This window comes from Rhinoderma darwinii, chromosome 10 (genome assembly GCF_050947455.1).
Source record: "Rhinoderma darwinii isolate aRhiDar2 chromosome 10, aRhiDar2.hap1, whole genome shotgun sequence".
NCBI classification, from domain to species: Eukaryota; Metazoa; Chordata; class Amphibia; order Anura; family Rhinodermatidae; genus Rhinoderma; species Rhinoderma darwinii.
This window is the reverse complement of record NC_134696.1, coordinates 53,712,882-53,731,817: the sequence shown is the minus strand read 5'-3', so window position 1 is coordinate 53,731,817 and position 18,936 is coordinate 53,712,882. Positions and strand designations below refer to the sequence as shown.

General features: G+C 45.6%; 1 protein-coding gene across 2 annotated transcripts in view; it reads left to right on the top strand.

The window, feature by feature from the left end:
• Positions 1-8,614: 8,614 nt before the first annotated feature.
• Positions 8,615-18,936, top strand: part of HSD17B14 (hydroxysteroid 17-beta dehydrogenase 14) — a 64,557-nt gene continuing 54,235 nt past the window's right edge. For both annotated transcript variants that reach the window (XM_075838853.1, XM_075838854.1), the window contains exon 1: positions 8,615-8,799. In XM_075838853.1, the coding sequence (XP_075694968.1) occupies positions 8,697-8,799 (103 nt within the window). In that variant the 5' untranslated portion in view covers positions 8,615-8,696. The remainder of the gene's footprint in view (positions 8,800-18,936) is intronic.

The window sequence follows — 18,936 nt, the reverse complement described above, 5'->3', positions numbered from 1 at the left end:
TCATTGGAGTCAATGAAAAACGGCTCTAAAAACGCCCCAAGAAGTGTCCTGCACTTCTATGACGCGGGCGTAATTTTACGCGCCGTCTTTTGACAGCGACGCGTAAAATTACACCTCGTCTGCACAGGACATCGTAAAACCCATTGCAGGCAATTGGCAGATGTTTGCAGACGTATTGGAGCCGTCTTTTCAGGCGTAATTTGAGGCGTAAAACGCCTCCATTACGTCTGAAAATAGGTCGTGTGCACATACCCTTACTGGTACTTGGCACCGCTCGTATCCACAATAACAAAGCGGTGGGCGCAGATTACGTCATCTGCGCCGCGATGCATTGTTATTGTGGATGTGAGCGGCGCCAAGTACCAGTAAGAAGGCAGTGACGGGACCGTTCAGCTTGTCATGGGAACGTGTTAGGTGAGTTTTTTAAAATTATTTTTATCTGCTCATCTCTGCAATCTACCACGGACGGCTATAGTTAATTAAAGCAGGTGGGCGGCATAAAGCACTCGGCGGTCGAGTGGGCCCCTACAAGGGCAGTGGGCCCCGGCACTTGCCTGTGTTCGACGGGTGCTGATGCCGGCCCTGTACAGGGTGATTTAACCAGTTCAGGATTGGGCTATTTTGAGCCTTCAGGACCAGACACAGTTCAGCCATTTTTAGCAAGCGTTAGTTAAACAGCTATAACTTTTTTATTTGTTGGGCTAGCGACGTGATTTTTGCTATGTTTTTTCCGTAGACAATGCAGGTTTCTTTTTTTTTAATCATTTTTATACACATCCTTTTTGCTATTTTAGAATTTTTAGGCTTAAAATTTGAAAATAATAGTAAAAAAAATAAGCTTTTTTCAATTTTTAGCTATTTTTTCTGGTAATAACATCGTTTTATCCTAAATAGACCTTTTATTTGTGATCGTCCTTGTCTACCGTCAATTTTAATATATTACATGTCTAATTTAGGGTATTTGGGTCAGGGCTAGTGTTACGACAATGATTGGCGGCGGGGGGGGGGCACACATTTTTTTGGGGTGGGTATTTTAGGTGTATTTATAATTTAAAAAATTGCACTTTACTTTACTTTTATTTTTATATTATTGTGGTCCGTCCCTCAAAGGTTAGAAAATACCTTTTTTACACCATTTTTTTTCCACTGTAACTGAATAAGTCAGCCCTCTTATAGTGACTATTGTCACTAATATGGCTGTGCTGGGTCTAGTTGGACCCAGCAGCAGTCTGCCACTAACAGCATCCCGGCGATCATGTGACCAGTCACATGATCACCGGGACCAAGAGAGGCAACGGCACTGATGCTGCATCTATTCATATACACAGCGCTCATTGAGCGAAAGCTGCTTCAATCTTCCCCCCAGGTCCCCGGCAATCACTGACTGCCGGAGACCCAACATTCGGCTGCCCAATCGCTCGGGCAACAAGCTAAAACCTGCTCCGCAACTAGTCTATTGCACGGGTTTTATGGACCCCGACCGCCAGTGGTCGGGAATCGGTTAAAAAGAATGGTGCAAAACTATAGCCTTGGTATTCATAACTGAGAGAACATAAAACATATTTATTAACAAAAAAAGACGCACTATCTAACCAAGTTTTATCTAAACACTACAAATATTCAAAGTTATTTCCATTGGTGACACGGCAGATGTCTAGGCGGTAGTTAATTTCTGTCCAGACGCGTACCAGTATATCTTCGAATATGGACCCCACTGTTTCAATAATGCGTTGTCTCAGGGTGTTTAGATCCTGTGGCTGGGGGGGCAGATACACTGAGTCCTTGATGTAGCCCCACAGAAAGAAGTCGCAGGGTGTTAGATCTGATGATCGTGTGGGCCAGCGCAACATTGGTGAATCGTTGTTTCCGTGTGGGCCGATCCAACATTCTTGTAGAGTTTGATTCAGGTATCGGCGAACATCCAGATGGAAATGTGGAGGTGCACCATCCAGCTGATAGGCTACGTTTGGAAGATTTTCCTGTAGAGGAATATGCCATTCCTTTAACATCTCCAGGTAGTAGTGGCCAGTGACAGTATCCTCGGCAAAAAAGAAGGGACCGTAGACTTTGCGCCTGCTCATTGCACAGAACACGTTTACTTTGGGTGAGTCCCTCATGTGCTTTATAAGGGCACATTTTTTGAGCCCTAAATTATAACGTTGTGGCGATTGACCTTCCCACTGAGGCATACCTCCTAACATTCCGGATCCGGTGGGACAGTCCCGGTTTCTCACCTCTGTCCCGCCGTCCCGGGCAGTCTGCAGAATGTCCCGCTGGACGCTGCAGCTGTATCAAAACAGCTGATCGCTGCTGACAGGCCCCCTGCATGCCAGACATCTGCAGCAACGATCAAAAGAAGGCAGGAGTCTTGCGGCGGTGTTCTCACTGGGATCGATGCCGGCACAGGAGTGGACCAGTCCAATCCCCTGACCTGTCATCTGGTCCACTCCCGGGCCAGCATCGACACCAGTGAGACTCCTGCCTTCTTCTGACGGTGAGTAAAAGCAGAGCGGAGAGTGGCAGCAGTGGGGCCGGCTACCTCTTATAAGGGGGTTGTGTTGCGCTAGCTACAGGGAGCTATCTACAGGGGGGCTGTGTCTGGCTCTATCTACAGGGGGGGGCTGTGTGGAGCAATCTACAGGGGGCTGTATCTGGAGCTATCTACAGGGGGGCTATGTGTGGAGCTATCTACAGGGGGGCTGTATCTGGAGCTATCTACAGGGGGGCTGTGTCTGGCGCTATGTACAGGGGGGCTGTGTGGAGCAATCTACAGGGGGGGGCTGTATCTGGCGCTATGTACACGGGGGCTGTGTGTGGCTCTATCTACACAGGGGCTGTGTGTGGAGCTATCTACAGGGGGCTGTGTGTGGAGCTATCTACAGGGGGGCTGTGTGTGGCGCTATCTACAAGGGGGGCTGTGTGTGGAGCTATCTCCAGGGGTGCTGTGTGTGGCGCTATCTACAGGGGGCTGTGTCTGGCGCTATGTACAGCGGGGCAGTGTGTGGCGCTATCTACAGGGGGGCTGTGTGTGGCGCTATCTACAGGGGGCTGTGTCTGGCGCTATATACAGTGGGGCTGTATCTGGAGCTATCTACAGGGGGCTGTGTGGAGCAATCTACAGGGGGCTGTATCTGGAGCTATCAACAGGGGGGCTGTAGCTGGAGCTATATACAGGGGGGCTGTGTCTGGCGCTATGTACAGGGGGGCTGTGTGGAGCAATCTACAGGGGGCTGTGTCTGGCGCTATGTACATGGGGGCTGTGTGTGGCGCTATCTACAGGGGAGGCTGTGTGTGGAGCTATCTACAGGGGGGGCTGTGTGTAAAGCTATCTACATGGGGGGCTGTGTGTGGGGCTATCTACAGGGGGGCTGTGTCTGGCATTATGTACAGGGGGGCTGTGTGTAGCAATCTACAGGGGGCAGTGTCTGGCGCTATGTACATGGTGGCTGTGTGTGGCGCTATCTACAGGGGGGCTGTGTCTGGTGCTATGTACAGGGGGGCTGTGTGGAGCAATCTACAGGGGGGCTGTATCTGGAGCTATCTACAGGGGGGCTGTGTGTGGAGCTATCTACAGGGGGGCTGTGTCTGGTGCTATCTACAGGGGGGCTGTGAGTGGAGCTATCTACAGGGGGGCTGTGTGGAGCTATCTACAGGGGGCTGTGTCTGGCGCTATGTACAGGGGGGCTGTGTGTGGAACAATCTACAGGGCGGCTGTGTCTGGAGCTATCTACAGGGGGGCTGTGTCTGGAGCTATCTACAGGGGGGCTGTGTCTGGAGCTATCTACAGGGGGGCTGTGTCTGGAGCTATCTACAGGGGGCTGTATACGGAGCTATCTACAGGGGGGCTGTGTCTGGTGCTATCTACAGGGGGGCTGTGAGTGGAGCTATCTACAGGGGGGCTGTGTGGAGCTATCTACAGGGGGCTGTGTCTGGCGCTATGTACAGGGGGGCTGTGTGTGTAACAATCTACAGGGGGGCTCTGTCTGGAGCTATCAACAGGGGGGCTGTGTCTGGAGCTATCTACAGGGGGGCTGTATACGGAGCTATCTACAGGGGGGCTGTGTCTGGCGCTATGTACAGGGGGGCTGTGTGTGGAGCAATCTACAGGGGGGCTCTGGTGGATGACTTTTCCATTGACCGGTAGCAGAGTTACACAACTGGAAAAAAAATCCCCATCATGTAACTCTGCTACCTGTCAATTGAAAACTCATCAACCACAGAGTCTCACTCTTGACTTTCATTGTTCTCAGCCTTTTGGTTTGTCCTGCAACTGCTGCCGCCGTGATGAGAAAATGTTATACCCAAGTTAGGAAAAGTAACATAAAGGCGATATAACCGGATCCATAATATCTGTGATATCCAGACAGTCTAGAGATCCGCAGTGAGAATGTGCGCTTGTTATTTGCAGAAGGATCTGGCCGTGATTTGATGTCTTGATGCGGGATATTGGGCGTGGTTAGGGGGCGTGGCTTAAAATGCCCCTATTTTCCGAATTCAAAAGTTGGAAGGTATGACTGAGGTGAAAGGTAGCCTCATCGCTGAACACCAGCCCGTCAGTGAATTCGTCCTCTTCCAATCGGACCTGCAAGTCAATGCAAAAGTCCCGGCGTTTCGGTTTGCTGTCAGGTGTCAGCTCCTGAAGAAGATGTAATCTGTATGGCGTACTATGCAGACATTTTCGGAAGATACGCCATACCGTGGTTTGTGGCACCTGTAGTTCCATACTAGTCAACCTGGTCGACTTTCTAGGACTACGTTCATACACTACTCGAATCCTGTCCACTGTCTCTTCCGAAGTCGTTGGGGGTTCCGGACTTTTCCCATGACATAAACACCCAGTGGTTTCGAATTGCTTCACCCAAAGCTAAATGCAGTTTCTGTGCGAGATTTACCAAATTTATTCTGAAAATTTCGCTGTAGTGCCACAACAGATGTCGTTCTTGCAAATTCCAACATGCAAAAAGCTTTTTCTCACTTCAATGTAGTCATATTTTGTAGCACAGTGTAAGCACATTTCACATTTGGCTCCTGAAAATGAAAGCTGTGCTGTGATTGGTTGCTATGGGCTCTATGCCAATTTTGCTTTGATTTTCAGTCACCGGCCATCAACCACTGATGCTACTTAAACTACAGGCCTTTACTATTATACCATCCTCCTTGAATCACTAGTAAAAAGTTCAGTGTGACATGTGTATATGGTGCGTGGCTGCGTGATTTTCACACAGCCGGCATCATTATGACACTCCCTTTTTATGTGACGACACAGTAAAGAAGGAGGGGATTTTAGGTTTCCCTTCTCTTCTTTATCAGCTGTAGCGCGAATCACGCGCGTCAACTGGAAGTGCTTCCGTGTGCTGTGCGCGATTTGCACGCACCCATTGACTTCAATGGGTGCGTGCTGCACGAAACACGGGCAAGTATAGGACATGTCATGAGTTGTACGCAGCGCACATACGCTGCGTGAAAATCACTGACAGTCTGAACGGCCCCGTTCAGCAACATAGGTCCGTTCGTGTGAATAAGGCCTTTCTGTCAACTTTCTACTCTCTCAGAACTTTTTCAGCTTTGATAACAACTCTTAGGCGGGATTCACACGACAGGGTCGTTCCCGAGCCCGAGTGTCGGCCGGTAAAATCGGCCATTTTGCCCGGCCGGTTTGCATTAAGTTTTGCATCCGTGCCGGGCCGGGCAGATCCGGACAGTGACATCAGCGGCAACTTCTGAAGGGGAATCCCCATGTGTTCGGGGATTCCGCTTCAGGAGTTTCCCCTGATGTCACTGCCCAGATATGGACAGAGACATCAAGCGCTCTGTCCAGGAGCGGAATCCCCGAAAACACGGGGATTCCGCTCCTTCAAGGAGCTAAAGTGCGGCTAGCACATAGCAGAGCGGGGAGATACCTCCCTGCTCTGCTATAGTGGCGTCGCTACAGTAGTAGCAGCCGCAGCAGCAGCAGCTGCTAGCGGCGCCATCAAAGGTGTCGCCGGGCCAGGGTGCTTTTCAAGCAGGGGAAGGGAGCCAGCGCAGCGCTCCCTCCACCTGCTGTACACCCCGGCCCTGCCACACAGTGTACAGCGATGCCATTCGTCAGAATGGCATCAACTCCTCCTCCTCACATGCACTCTGCGCTGTGAGGAGGAGGAGATAGAGCGCAAGCGCCGGAAAACCCGGCCATCACTCGGGACACATCCCGGTGATGGCCGTGTAATACCCGGCCCCATAGACTTCTATGGGAGCCGGGCGGCCGGGTACCCGGGCGAAGATAGAGCATGTCCTATTTTTTGACGGCCTGTTTTCCCGGCCGTCAAAAAAATCGGTCGTGTGAATAGCCCCATTTGGGGTCTATTGTTCCTAATGCAGCCGGGTGCCGGCCGATTTATGAACGGCCGGCACCCGGCCGGGAAACCCTGCCGTGTGAATGAGGCCTTACTTGCATATTCTAATATAAACCTTTCCAATATTATGCCTATACCAAGATAATATTAAATACCGTCTCACTGATATGTCAAGTACTTTGTAAACGCGGAGGGGAGAAGTTCTTCTCCCATTTAAAATACTTAGGTGTTTTATGTCTCAAATCAGCTATGACTAAGGGCTCATGCACACGAGCGTGCATTTGTGTCCGCATACTATTTGTATTTGTGGATAATATAGGGCACATTATATCCTATGGGTCAATAGGCCATGCATTGCCTGGAGCCTGGACTGCAAACAAAATAGGACGTCATTTTATGGACCGCAATTCTAGTCCGGGCTCCTTGAAGTCAATGCACATCTTGTATGTGTACAGTTCGTGATTGCGGACTGCCCGCGGATGACACTCCGCAGCCCGCCCATGCCGTAATCACGGACCGTGCACACATCTTTTTGGAAGTGCACTCCGTACTTCTTTTAAATGATGAATTAACCCTTTGATGCACCATGACGTAACTATACGTCATGGTGTAGAGGTTGATGTATGGAGTGGGCTCACGGGCTGAGCCTGTTCCATACGCTGCAGGTGACTGATGACAACTCGCACTAAGGGCTTATTTACACGAACGTGTAATACGTCCGTGCAACGCGCGTGATTTTCACGCGCCTCGCACGGACCTCTGTTAGTCTATGGGGCCATTCAGACAGTCCGTGATTTTCACGCACGACATGTACTATATTTGTGCGTTGTTCGCGCATCACGCACCCCTTGAAGTCAATGGGTTCGTGAAAATCACGCGCAGCACACGGAAGCACTTCCGTCTGACACGCGTGATTCGCGCAACAGCAGTGAAAACTATAATTGAAAACAGAAAAGCACCACGTGCTTTTCTGTTTACAAATATACAGAGTGTCATAATGATGGCAGCTGCGTGAAAATCACGCAGCCACGCATCATACGGGGATGACACACGGAGCTGTTAAGTACCTTTTGCGCGCGCAAAACACACACGCTCGTGTAAATCCAGCCTAACTGCCAAGAACAGAGAGAACTCTGTTCCTGGCCGTTTAACCACTCAGATGCGAAGGTCAATATCGACTGTGACATCTAAGCCGTAAGAAAGAGGGGGTAGTCCCCTCAGACAGCCCATCGTTTCTGCTGATGGTTGTCATGGCAGTCCGGGGGCCTAATGAAGGCCCCCATGCCTGCCTTCTTCCTGCTGCTGTTAAGCCCTGTAAAAATTACAAGACACTGCAATACATTTGTATTGCACTGGCAATTTAGACAATCGCTAATTCAAATCCCCTAGTGTGACTAATAAAAAAATAGTAAAATAACTAAACTGCTATTGCCACAGCTGTAAAAATCCGAAGTACAAGTTCGCACAGTGCACGCCGTAAAAACGTTTTTTATTAAAACACCAGAAACTCTGTTTTTTGGTCCAATTAGCTCCAAAAAAAATACAAATAAAAACTACAACTCGTCCCGCAAAATATAAGCCCTCACTGCTCAAACGACTGAAAAATAAAAATGGTATGGTTCTCAGAATGTGGCGTCACACAACATTTGTATTTTTAACAAAGAAGTTTTTTCTTTGTAAAATATTTTTAAAAAACTACCTTGGCATCGTTGTAATCGTATTGACCAGCAGATTAAAGTTATGTTGTTGTTTTTAGCACACGATAAAAGCCGTAAAAACAAAACCTAAAAATCACAGTTTTTTCCAATTCTACCCCACAATTATTTTTTTTTTCAGTTTCCCAGCACATTATATGGTATTTTAAATAGCGCCAATAGAAAACTACAACTCCTCCCGCAAAAAATAAGCCTTCACACATTGACGAGAAAATAAAAACTTTATGGCTATTGGAAGGTAGGGAGTGAAAAACGAAAAAAAAAAAAAAAAAAAATGGATTGGACTTCAAGGGGTTCAACTTTAGTTTTTAACTTGATTGGATGCTGGAGAACTACACGCACTCTTTTATGTCATTTACCACCTGATTACCGGCTCAGCGCTCTCTCTCCCTGCACCACAGCTTTACGTGGTGAGCTGATCACTGCTGGGTGTTTTTCCCTCAATGTTCTGCAACTGTGTCTGCAATTGAGTAATTTTCCTTTAACTACGGTGTTCATAAGACTACATATCCCATCATGCTCTAGGGGCAGGAACCTGCCCAGTTTCTTTCCTGTTGGTTTCTAGACAGGTCAGCTGATATGAGCGTGACTGCAACTCTGTTAAAACAACACTTTTCTTTATTTCATCTATTACAGGCAAAGCAGAATGGCTTCTAGTGGACCAGAACCAAGCGTGCGCTATCACAACAAAGCAGTCATTGTCACTGGAGGTACAAAGGGCATTGGAGAGGCAATTGTCAGGGTTTTTGGTAAGAACTTACTGTATTTTTTTAATACAAAAAGTGCAAACAATGTAATATTAAAGAGGCTCTGTCACCAGATTTTGCAACCCCTATCTGCTATTGCAGCAGATAGGCGCTGCAATGTAGATTACAGTAACGTTTTTATTTTAAAAAAACGAGCATTTTTGGCCAAGTTATGACCATTTTTGTAGTTATGCAAATGAGGCTCGCAAAAGTCCAAGTGGGTGTGTTTAAAAGTAAAAGTCCAAGTGGGTGTGTATTATGTGCGTACATCGGGGCGTTTTTAATACTTTTACTAGCTGGGCGCTCTGATGAGAAGTAACATCCTCTTCTCTTCAGAACGCCCAGCTTGTGACAGTGCAGATCTGTGACGTCACTCACAGGTCCTGCATCGTGACGGCCACATCGGCACCAGAGGCTACAGTTGATTCTGCAGCAGCATCAGCGTTTGCAGGTAAGTCGATCTTACCTGCAAACGCTGATGCTGCTGCAGAATCAACTGTAGCCTCTGCTGCCGATGTGGCCGTCACGATGCAGGACCTGTGAGTGACGTCACAGATCTGCACCGTCAGAAGCTGGGCGTTCTGAAGAGAAGAGGATGTTACTTCTCTTCACAGCGCCCAGCTAGTAAAAGTATTAAAAACGCCCCGATGTACGCACCTAATACACGCCCACTTGGATTTTTACTTTTAAACACACCCACTTGGACTTTTGCAAGCCTCATTTGCATAATTACAAAAATGGTCATAACTTGGCCAAAAATGCTCGTTTTTTAAAAATAAAAACGTTACTGTAATCTACATTGCAGCGCCTATCTGCTGCAATAGCAGATAGGGGTTGCAAAATCTGGTGACAGAGCCTCTTTAAATACAAATGCATACGTGGGTGGATGATTCAACGACACTTTTGGTGGGTGACCTATATGACTGCCCTCAGACCTGGGCCGTGCCCACACATAGGGGCGCTAATATTTCATTTTTCTATTAGAAAAATTAGGGGATACATCAGGGGTATTAGGGGATACATCAGTTTATCATAAACCATTTCCATTCATCTCTTTAGTAAACTGAGCAGGCATGTTAATTCTAGGGTGGGGCAGGGATAAGCGGCCACCAGACACATCTGGTGATGCTTTTCTTGGGAGTAATAAAAGGATAGAAGAGTTGACATTTTATTTATCCGATCCCTGTTCCCTACACACCACTCGGCAAGGGCCGGTCTGCCGGTCACTGGGATTGCCAGCTATGGTAAAAAGTTGGAGCTGGGACTGTTGATTGTTAGTTTATGTTGCAGCATTCTAAATTTCCTTTCATTTGTTATCACGTTCATCTAATTGCTATAGAAAAGAATTTGCTGTAAAAGGCTAAGTTCACATCTCGTTTTTACTCTACGTCTGACGTGCACGTTTTGACATGAGAAAACTGTATCAAAACGTGTACCACAGCGTGCACATTGTTTGCTACGGTCAGGACCGATGCCATAATGGTGTAGTTTGTGCTTATGTTTTATGTGCTTACGTTGTATTATTTTTTCCCGTGTCCTGAAAAGCGTAGTCTACTACGCTTTTCAGTACTTTTCCAAACATATATGGTTTTATTTGTATTTAAGTCAATGGCGACATATGCAAGATTAAACCCTACGTTTGCATACATAAAACGTATACGTTTTTGTAACCTTATGTGGTAAATCTTGACTTTACAATGTTTGATTTGGCTAAAGAACAATAAAAAAGTAAACATTTTTATAAGTAAGAATGGGCACAAATGTATACGACATACACCACAAAAAATGTAGGCATATGTTTTTGTAACTTTAAAATCGTATACGTCGTCGTATACCACGAACATGTGCACAAAACGAGATGTGAACTGAGCCTAAAAAAGAGTGTAAAAGACTCCAAAACGTGACCCAATCTTCACTTCCTCAAAGCAACTCGTGATATTCTTAGAACCCAGTGGTCCAGAAATCCCACTAATGCAACATGCAATATATTAGCCCCAATTTACATTTTAAATTAATAATGAATTTGTTAAATTCAGTGTTCATATTCAAAAGAAAAAGCCGTGGAGAAGGCCATGTCCATGGTAAGAAAAAGTTGTTCATTGGAGTGGTGAGTGGTTGGAGGGGACATTGATTTTGCCGACTATCAGAATTATACTGTAATTATAATAAGTGGTGAAAACATATCCTTCTGAATAAGAAGTCACTGAAGCCATTTTTATTCAACTCTTTTTCAGCCAAAATTATTCTGAGCAATTCTCATTTATATTAAATACCTAATTTAATTATATTTTGTATAGTTATAATTTATCAATTAATATGATGTATGTTAATGGTATCCAGCAGTCATTTCCCATCACATGAGCCACGTATGATCTTAATGGAGGAAGTGAATGAACCTTACAGTTAAGTTTATTTAATTCTTGTGAAACCTACAGTAAACCTCAATAGGCTATGCTAAGCTACTCCCTACCCTCTTTGGTGCGGAGGCCTGCAGTCACCACTAGGGGGAGATCAATGCATATGTTTACAACTCCCATTGAACTCTATAATAGATCTATATGTAGTGAGCTAGTGGCATCCGAAAGAATCACTTCTCATAGGGGATTTCTCATAGAATCACTGTTCAGAGGGGATTTCCAGGTACTAGGAACACCCCCCTCAAGTGCACCCCAGTTCTTTTCAAACAATAGAGAGTGTAAAAATGAGCTGCTAATCTCTAGTGGCACAGGATAATGATATAGGTCTGCCCGCCAGGAACAGAAGAAGCCTTCCTGCGTGTGAGGAGAGGGTGAGCAAGCATCCGTCCCCAATGTATCCCGTTCTGAAATTGTACAGTGATAATGGCTGCTTTAAACAGGGATGATGGGGGTTAATACAGGGATGATGGCTGGACTACCCATCATCCCTGTATATAACTCCCATCATTTCTGTATATACCAACCTGGCTGGTATATGCAGGGATGATGGAGGTTAGATGCAGGAATGATGGCTGGTATATACGGGCATGATAGTTTACATATACAGGGATGATGGGGGTTTTATACGGGGATGATAGCTGGAGCAGCCATCATCCATGTATATAACCCCCATCATCCCTGTACACAACCCCCTATCATCCCTGTATATAACCCCCATCATCACTGTACAAAACTCCCTATTATCCCTGTATATAACCCCCATCATACCTGTGTATACAAGCCTGGCTGTTATATACAGGGATGATGGAGATTATATACAGGGATGATGGGGGTTATATATGGGGATGATAGCTGGAGCAGACATCATCCATGTATATGACCCCCATCATTTCTATTCCCAACCCTCTATCATCCCTGTATATACCAGCCATCATCCCTGTATATAACTGTATATAACCCCACATCCCTGTATCAGTTTGAAAAAAATGGATCACATGATTATTTTTGAGTTTGAGCCAACGTGGACATTGACTTGGTGAGTAACATGTTTTTTAAATGTATTTCCTATGAGTATATTAAAGTGTTTTTCTATCTGAATTATAATAGTTGCATGCTGTAGGATGTACTTGTAGCCGCTCACCTGCTCTGCTTCTGGGATTTGTATATGATAAAGTTAATGTGATGGATTAGCGCTGATGTTCTCCTTGCTTATATTTGGCTAGTCTACTGCTTTCAAGTATCAATTTGGTTTGGAGGTGTATCTCCTTTTGATATACCGCTGACCTGGTATTATAGTCGGCTATTAAACTTCTATAGATTAGGATGTGTCTCTGATATTGAGACGGCTGCTATGTCTTCTCCTGTTGTAATGTAATAGTCCCGTCTTTTCTACTGTTTTTCATAATGTAGTAGATAGCATTTAAACTCGGCTATACATGTGTAATGTACTCAAGACAGCCTTTTATACTGCTCTCAAACGTTTAATTATCATGGATAATATAGCAGCGTATACAGTACAGCACTCCTGCCCATTCACAATAACTACTACGATTAGGATGCACCTCTGCAGTTGTAAAAAATGCTTAGGGGGGCCTACTGGGTTGGGGCCAACTCAGATATGTCTCGCCGCCCCCCCCCCCCTGTGCTAAACCCCTCGCTATGCCAGAGCTGTAGCTAGGCTATCCTTAACCCATGGCAAAGATTCAGCTTGTTGACCCCCCCCCCCCCCCCCCCCACACTCACACACCTTACAAGCACTGACACTGTCCCCTTTCCCTCATAAAATGTAAAAGTAACTTAAATATATATATCCGAATGAAAGCAGCACCTCAGAAGAAAACATATAATGGTGCCAGCGAGCATGACCTTGATCCAGGGTAAAGAATGCACGTACAAAATTAGGAAATCGCAGCACTCCAAGAGCAATCCAATTAAATAAGTGGTTTATTCACCCATGTCACAGCAACGTTTCAGCCCTATTGGGGTGCAGTCACACTCCGCAGATGTTGTTGTAGAAATTTCTACGATTAAAAATCAGTTCCATTTATCTGCATGGTCCTTGCAGAAATCCATGCACCTGCTGCAAAAACAACTATATTCAGATGGAACGGATTTTCAGTCAGAAATTTCTGCAATAAAATCTGTTGCATGTGACTGCACCTGTAGCAATATGTTATATGCATGGCCTCTAGGGGTCTCACTACTTATGTGGGCACATCTACAGAACTGCACTCTCAGGGTAAGGCCACAGGATGCGGCCACGTTGCGTTTATGTTGCGTTTTTAAACTGCAGCAAGTCATTTTTCAATAGAAGTCAATGGTGAAATGTTTGTTATGGACCGAATGCTGCTATTATATTACAATGTGTTTTTTGTGCAGTTGACTGCATCTTCATAATGTCCAACCGCATGTGGTTAATGACCGCGCTGCAAAAGTTGTTGCTGAACTGCTTGCGTTTTTGCTAAGGCTGGGTTCACACAACCTATTTTCAGACGTAAACGAGGCGTATTATGCCTTGTTTTACGTCTGAAAATACGGCTCCAATACGTCGGCAAACATCTGCCCATTCATTTGAATGGGTTTGCCGACGTACTGTGCAGAAGACCTGTAATTAACGCGTCGTCGTTTGACAGCTGTCAAAAGACGACGCGTAAATTTACAGCCTCGTCAAAAGAAGTGCAGGACACTTCTTGGGACGTTTTTGGAGCCGTTTTCTCATAGACTCTATTGAAAACAGCTCCAAAAACGGCACGAAAACGCCGCGAAAACCGCAGCGTAAGGGTATGTGCACACACACTAATTACGTCCGTAATTGACGGACGTATTTCGGCCGCAAGTACCGGACCGAACACACTGCAGGGGGCCGGGCTCCTAGCATCATACTTATGTACGATGCTAGGAGTCCCTGCCTCGCTGCAGGACAACTGTCCCGTACTGTAATCATGTTTTCAGTACGGGACAGTCGTCCTGCAGAGAGGCAGGGACTCCTAGCATCGTACATAACTATGATGCTAGGAGCCCGGCCCCCTGCACTGTGTTCGGTCCGGGTCTTCCGGGTGAAATACGTCCGTCAATTACGGACGTAATTAGTGTGTGTGCACATACCCAAAAACGTGAGTTGCTCAAAAAACGTCTGAAAATCAGGTGCTGTTTTCCCTTGAAAACAGCTCCGTATTTTCAGACGTTTTTGGCTACGCGTGTGAACATACCCTGACAGTTCTGCAATGCATTGTAAAGAACTATATACAGGAAGCGCCTAATAAACTTCAACACGGGTGAAACCTATGTCCATCAATTATTTCCTTTAAAAACGCAACCGAACTGCAGCATTACAGAGACAAAAAATGCATGCAGTTGACCGCATGCGGTTTTCAAACGCAACAAAACCGCGTCAACGACACACCGTGTGGCCTTACCCTCACAGGGCTTTTTCAAGCAATGTGAAGCAAACCAGGGCAGATAGAGAGATATATATATATATATATATATATATAATCTCTATGTGTGTGTATGTGCAAACATCAAGTAATTATATACAGTTATCTATTAAAATTGTGAAGTCTGTACAAGACAAATAGATCAAATGTGTAATATTCGTGTGTGTGTATATATATAATAGCAAATAATGTGGTAATGTCACAATACTGATCACTGTTTTATGTGTCTAAAATATTTCAACAATATTAAAAAATTAACAATTGATTCAATCAATTATTCAGGAGGCCGGGAATAGGACCACTCACCAATAGAAGAAAAAGATTTGTCTGTGATTTTATGCAACTTGATGATCTGTCATTTCAAGTGCTCAATGTACATGAGGATAAGTCAATGCCATCATGGCTTAGCAACATAGCCATGTGACAAAACGAAGGAACCCATAAGAGAGCTGAGGAGAAGCGTCTATAGTTACCATAAGGCTGGGTTCTCACGACATCGTCAAAATGTGTCATTTTCTTGCGGTTTTTGTAACATTTCAGCAAAATTGTGCGGTTTTGCCACAATTCAATGCACTTTGACTGCGATGTGAAAATCTAGTCTTCGAGCATAACAGTGCCGCACATGCGTGGTATAATCATTGAGGCATTGTCAGCCATCTTATGTATGGGAAAAAGAGACACCGGTTCCTATAGAGGTCGATGTAAATATTGCACTATATTTGCTTGCACAATATAAATTGAAGCTTGCTTCACCGTTCAACAGAGGGAAAAACTTAAATGACAGACGACCACTTAACCTATGACAGCGATTTAGTTAATAACCGACACTGGTGCAAACAAGACCGTGTCCCATAATATGAATATGCGCACTCAAATGCGCCTCTGCCAGAACGTTAAACAATCAGCGATCCCGTTATGTAAGCATAGGGGAATGTTTTACAGTATGCATCGTAGAGTATATAGACAACAGAATACTGGGATATATTGGTAACCCACTTATGATTTATACCTAATTTATAAATCCTTCCGCCGTCGGTTCGATCAAGTCCCGTTCACCTTTTCCACATTGTGTGAAAGAAAACAAAATGAGATCGGAAGTCAAGAAGGTGGGGCGCACTACCCCGTGTTCTGCACAATAGTAACCAGTCTGAAGGGAAGTATAAAATAATGCTACACCATAATTCCCATGGGCTGATGTTATTGAGAATAAATAAAGGAAGCCCAATCTAGGAATTTAAAGGGGTTGTCCACTTTTAATTTATTTTATTTATAGAATAGGAAATCATACAGATTTGTAATATACATGTATTTTAAATTCTGCTCGCACACACATTTCTAGTATCAGTGTAGTTACTGTCTAAAAAAAAAAAAAAAAAAAAAAAAAGGTATAGCCTACAGATTAGTTAATAAAAAAAGCACCCATAGGATAACTGAATAGACTATAGATAGCGTCAGTCATGTGACACACATCATGTGACACACATCATGTGACCCCTGGCATTCAGGTAACACTGTCCAGGTATATAATAGGTTGTTGAGGAGCAGAAGTTATAAAGTATTTCTACCTACAGCAGCATCTCATCATGTCGGTCAGTGTCTGAGGAGCAGCTCTTAGGCCGAATGCACACGTTGCGTATTACGTGCGGTTCTGCCTCTCGTATTCGCGTGCGGCAAAACCACAGCGTAAAGCCTGATTTACACGAGCGTGTGCGTTTTGCGCGCGCAAAAGGCACTTGACAGCTCCGTGTGTCATCCGTGTATGATGCGCGGCTGCGTGATTTTCGCGCAGCCGCCATCATAGAGGTGAGGCTAGTCGACGTCAGTCACTGTCCATGGTGCTGAAAGAGTTAACTGATCGGCAGTAACTCTTTCAGCACCCTCGACAGTGCATTCCGATCACCATATCGAGTAACCTGTTTAAAAAAAAAAGAGGTTCATACTTACCGAGAACTTCCCGGCCGTTGCCTTGGCGACGCGCCTCTCTTGACATCTGGCCCCACCTCCCTGGATGACGCGGCAGTCCATGTGACCGCTGCAGCCTGTGCTAGGCTTGTGATTGGCTGCAGATGTCACTTGGACTGAATTGTCATCCCGGGAGGTCAGACTGGAGGAAGAAGCCGGGAGTTCTCGGTAAGTCAGAACTTTTTTTTTTATTTACACGTTCACGTATATTGGAATCGGAAGTCACTGTCCAGGGTGCTGAACCAGTTTAACTCTTTCAGCACCCTGCACAGTGACTGTCTCCTGCCGGGTTCGGTCAAAACGAGTTCGGCCGAACTCGGTAAAGTTCGTTTCGCTCATGTCTAAGACACTCCGTTCGGATGTTTGTAAACAGAAAAGCACGTGGTGCTTTTCTGTTTACATTCAGTTTGACAGCTCTTGCGCGAATCACACAGTTCGCACTGAAGTGCTTCCGTGCGGCATGCGTGGTTTTCACGCACCCATTGACTTCAATGGGTGCGTGATGCGCGAAAAACGCACGATTATAGAACATGTCGTGAGTTTTACGCAACGCACTCGCGCTGCGCAAAATTCACGCCTCGTCTGCACTGCCCCATAGAGTAATATAGGTGCGTACGACACGCGTGAAAAGCACGCGCGTCGCACGCGCATATATTACGCTCGTGTAAATGAGGCCTAATACAGTACCAGCAAGTTTCCAGGTAATCTCATGTCCACGCTGCAATATTTTTCAGGATGTAAATTGACACGCAGTGCATATTTTTGAAACTGCAGAATGTCAATTTATCTTGCGATTCCACTTGCGAATTTTAGCCCTGTAGTTCTAAAGAAATACGCCGCAAAACCCGCAACATGAAAACGCAGCTATTTACACAGCTAAAAGTAGAAATGTAAAAACCTTCAGGTGCGTTTTTTTTCCTGCGAATTTCTTGCGATTTTGCTGTGTTTGTTCCGCAGCAAAATTCGCAACGTGCTCATGTAGCCTTACATTTTACTCCTGGTCTACTCTGTCTTTTTGTTTTTTAATATTTAACTTTATTAACAACATCACCTAGAGACAGGCAGCCATTTTATAAATCATATATAGACTGTGAATGCAGGGACAGTGATATAGTTAATTATTCCACCATTCACTTAGGCCTCATAAACACAGCCGTGCCCGTAATCACGGCCAGCAATTGCGGGCACGGCCGGCCGGCCTCCGCCTGCATTTTTGGGCCGTTCTCCTATACATAGTATGGATGGGAGCACGGCCCGTAATATACGAAAAAAAGGACATGCTCCGTAATTCCCGGCACAGTTTTATGGCACAGACACATATCCGTAGCGATACGGAAATGTGTCTGTGGCTAATAGAACTGAGTGGATTCGTAATTGCGGACCGTATTACGATCCGCAATTACGGAGATTTTTACAGTCGTGTGCATAGGGCCTCAGCCCATGGATGTGCCCTCTATGTGGCCCCAACACATGTATGTCATGTAACCCTGTTATCAACTAAATACAAGGGGGTCACATGGTGGGTGTGTGTGATGGGTGTGTGTGTGTGTAATGGTCACATGGTGTGTGTGTATAATGGTCACATGGTGTGTGTGTAATGGTGTGGGGTCACATGGGGTGTGATGGTCACACGGTGCGTGTGTGATGGTCACATGGTGCGTGTGGTGTCACATGATGCGTGTGGTGTCACATGATGCGTGTGTGTGTGTGTGTAATGGTAACATGATGTGCGTGAGTGTGTAAAGGTCAGGGGGACTAATAAACAGTTAAATAAAGTTGTTTTTTTTTTGGGGGGGGGGGGGGTTTATGTTCCAGGAAAAAAAAGTATTTAAAGTTAAAAAAAAAACTTTTCCTGACGGAACCCTTAAACAAAAGTGACAAACGGAAACCATTTGCATCGGATCCGTCACCATTGAAATTAATGGTGATGCACGTTTGTTTCAGTTTGGATTCCGTTCATGGGTTCCCCTGACTGAAAGCTCAGACAGAACCCATGAACGGGGTCCTGACGCAGATGTGAACGAAGCATTAACCTGTACTCGCACGAGGACACAACTGTACGTCCTGGCGAGAGGTTAGTTCCCGCACCAGAACATACAGTTACTGAGCGGTTCCCGGTGCTCACTGTCCTAACAGACAGTGTCCAGGAACCAGGAGATCAGCTGTCCCCAACAGCTGACACTCCTCTGTCGCCGTCCAGCAATTTTGGCAATTAACCCCTTAAATGTGGCGGTCGATAGCGATCGTCGCATTAAAAAGGTAGCAGATCGGCACCCCCCACGACGCGATCGCGAGGGGTGTCGATGGCTGGCATGGCAACCGGA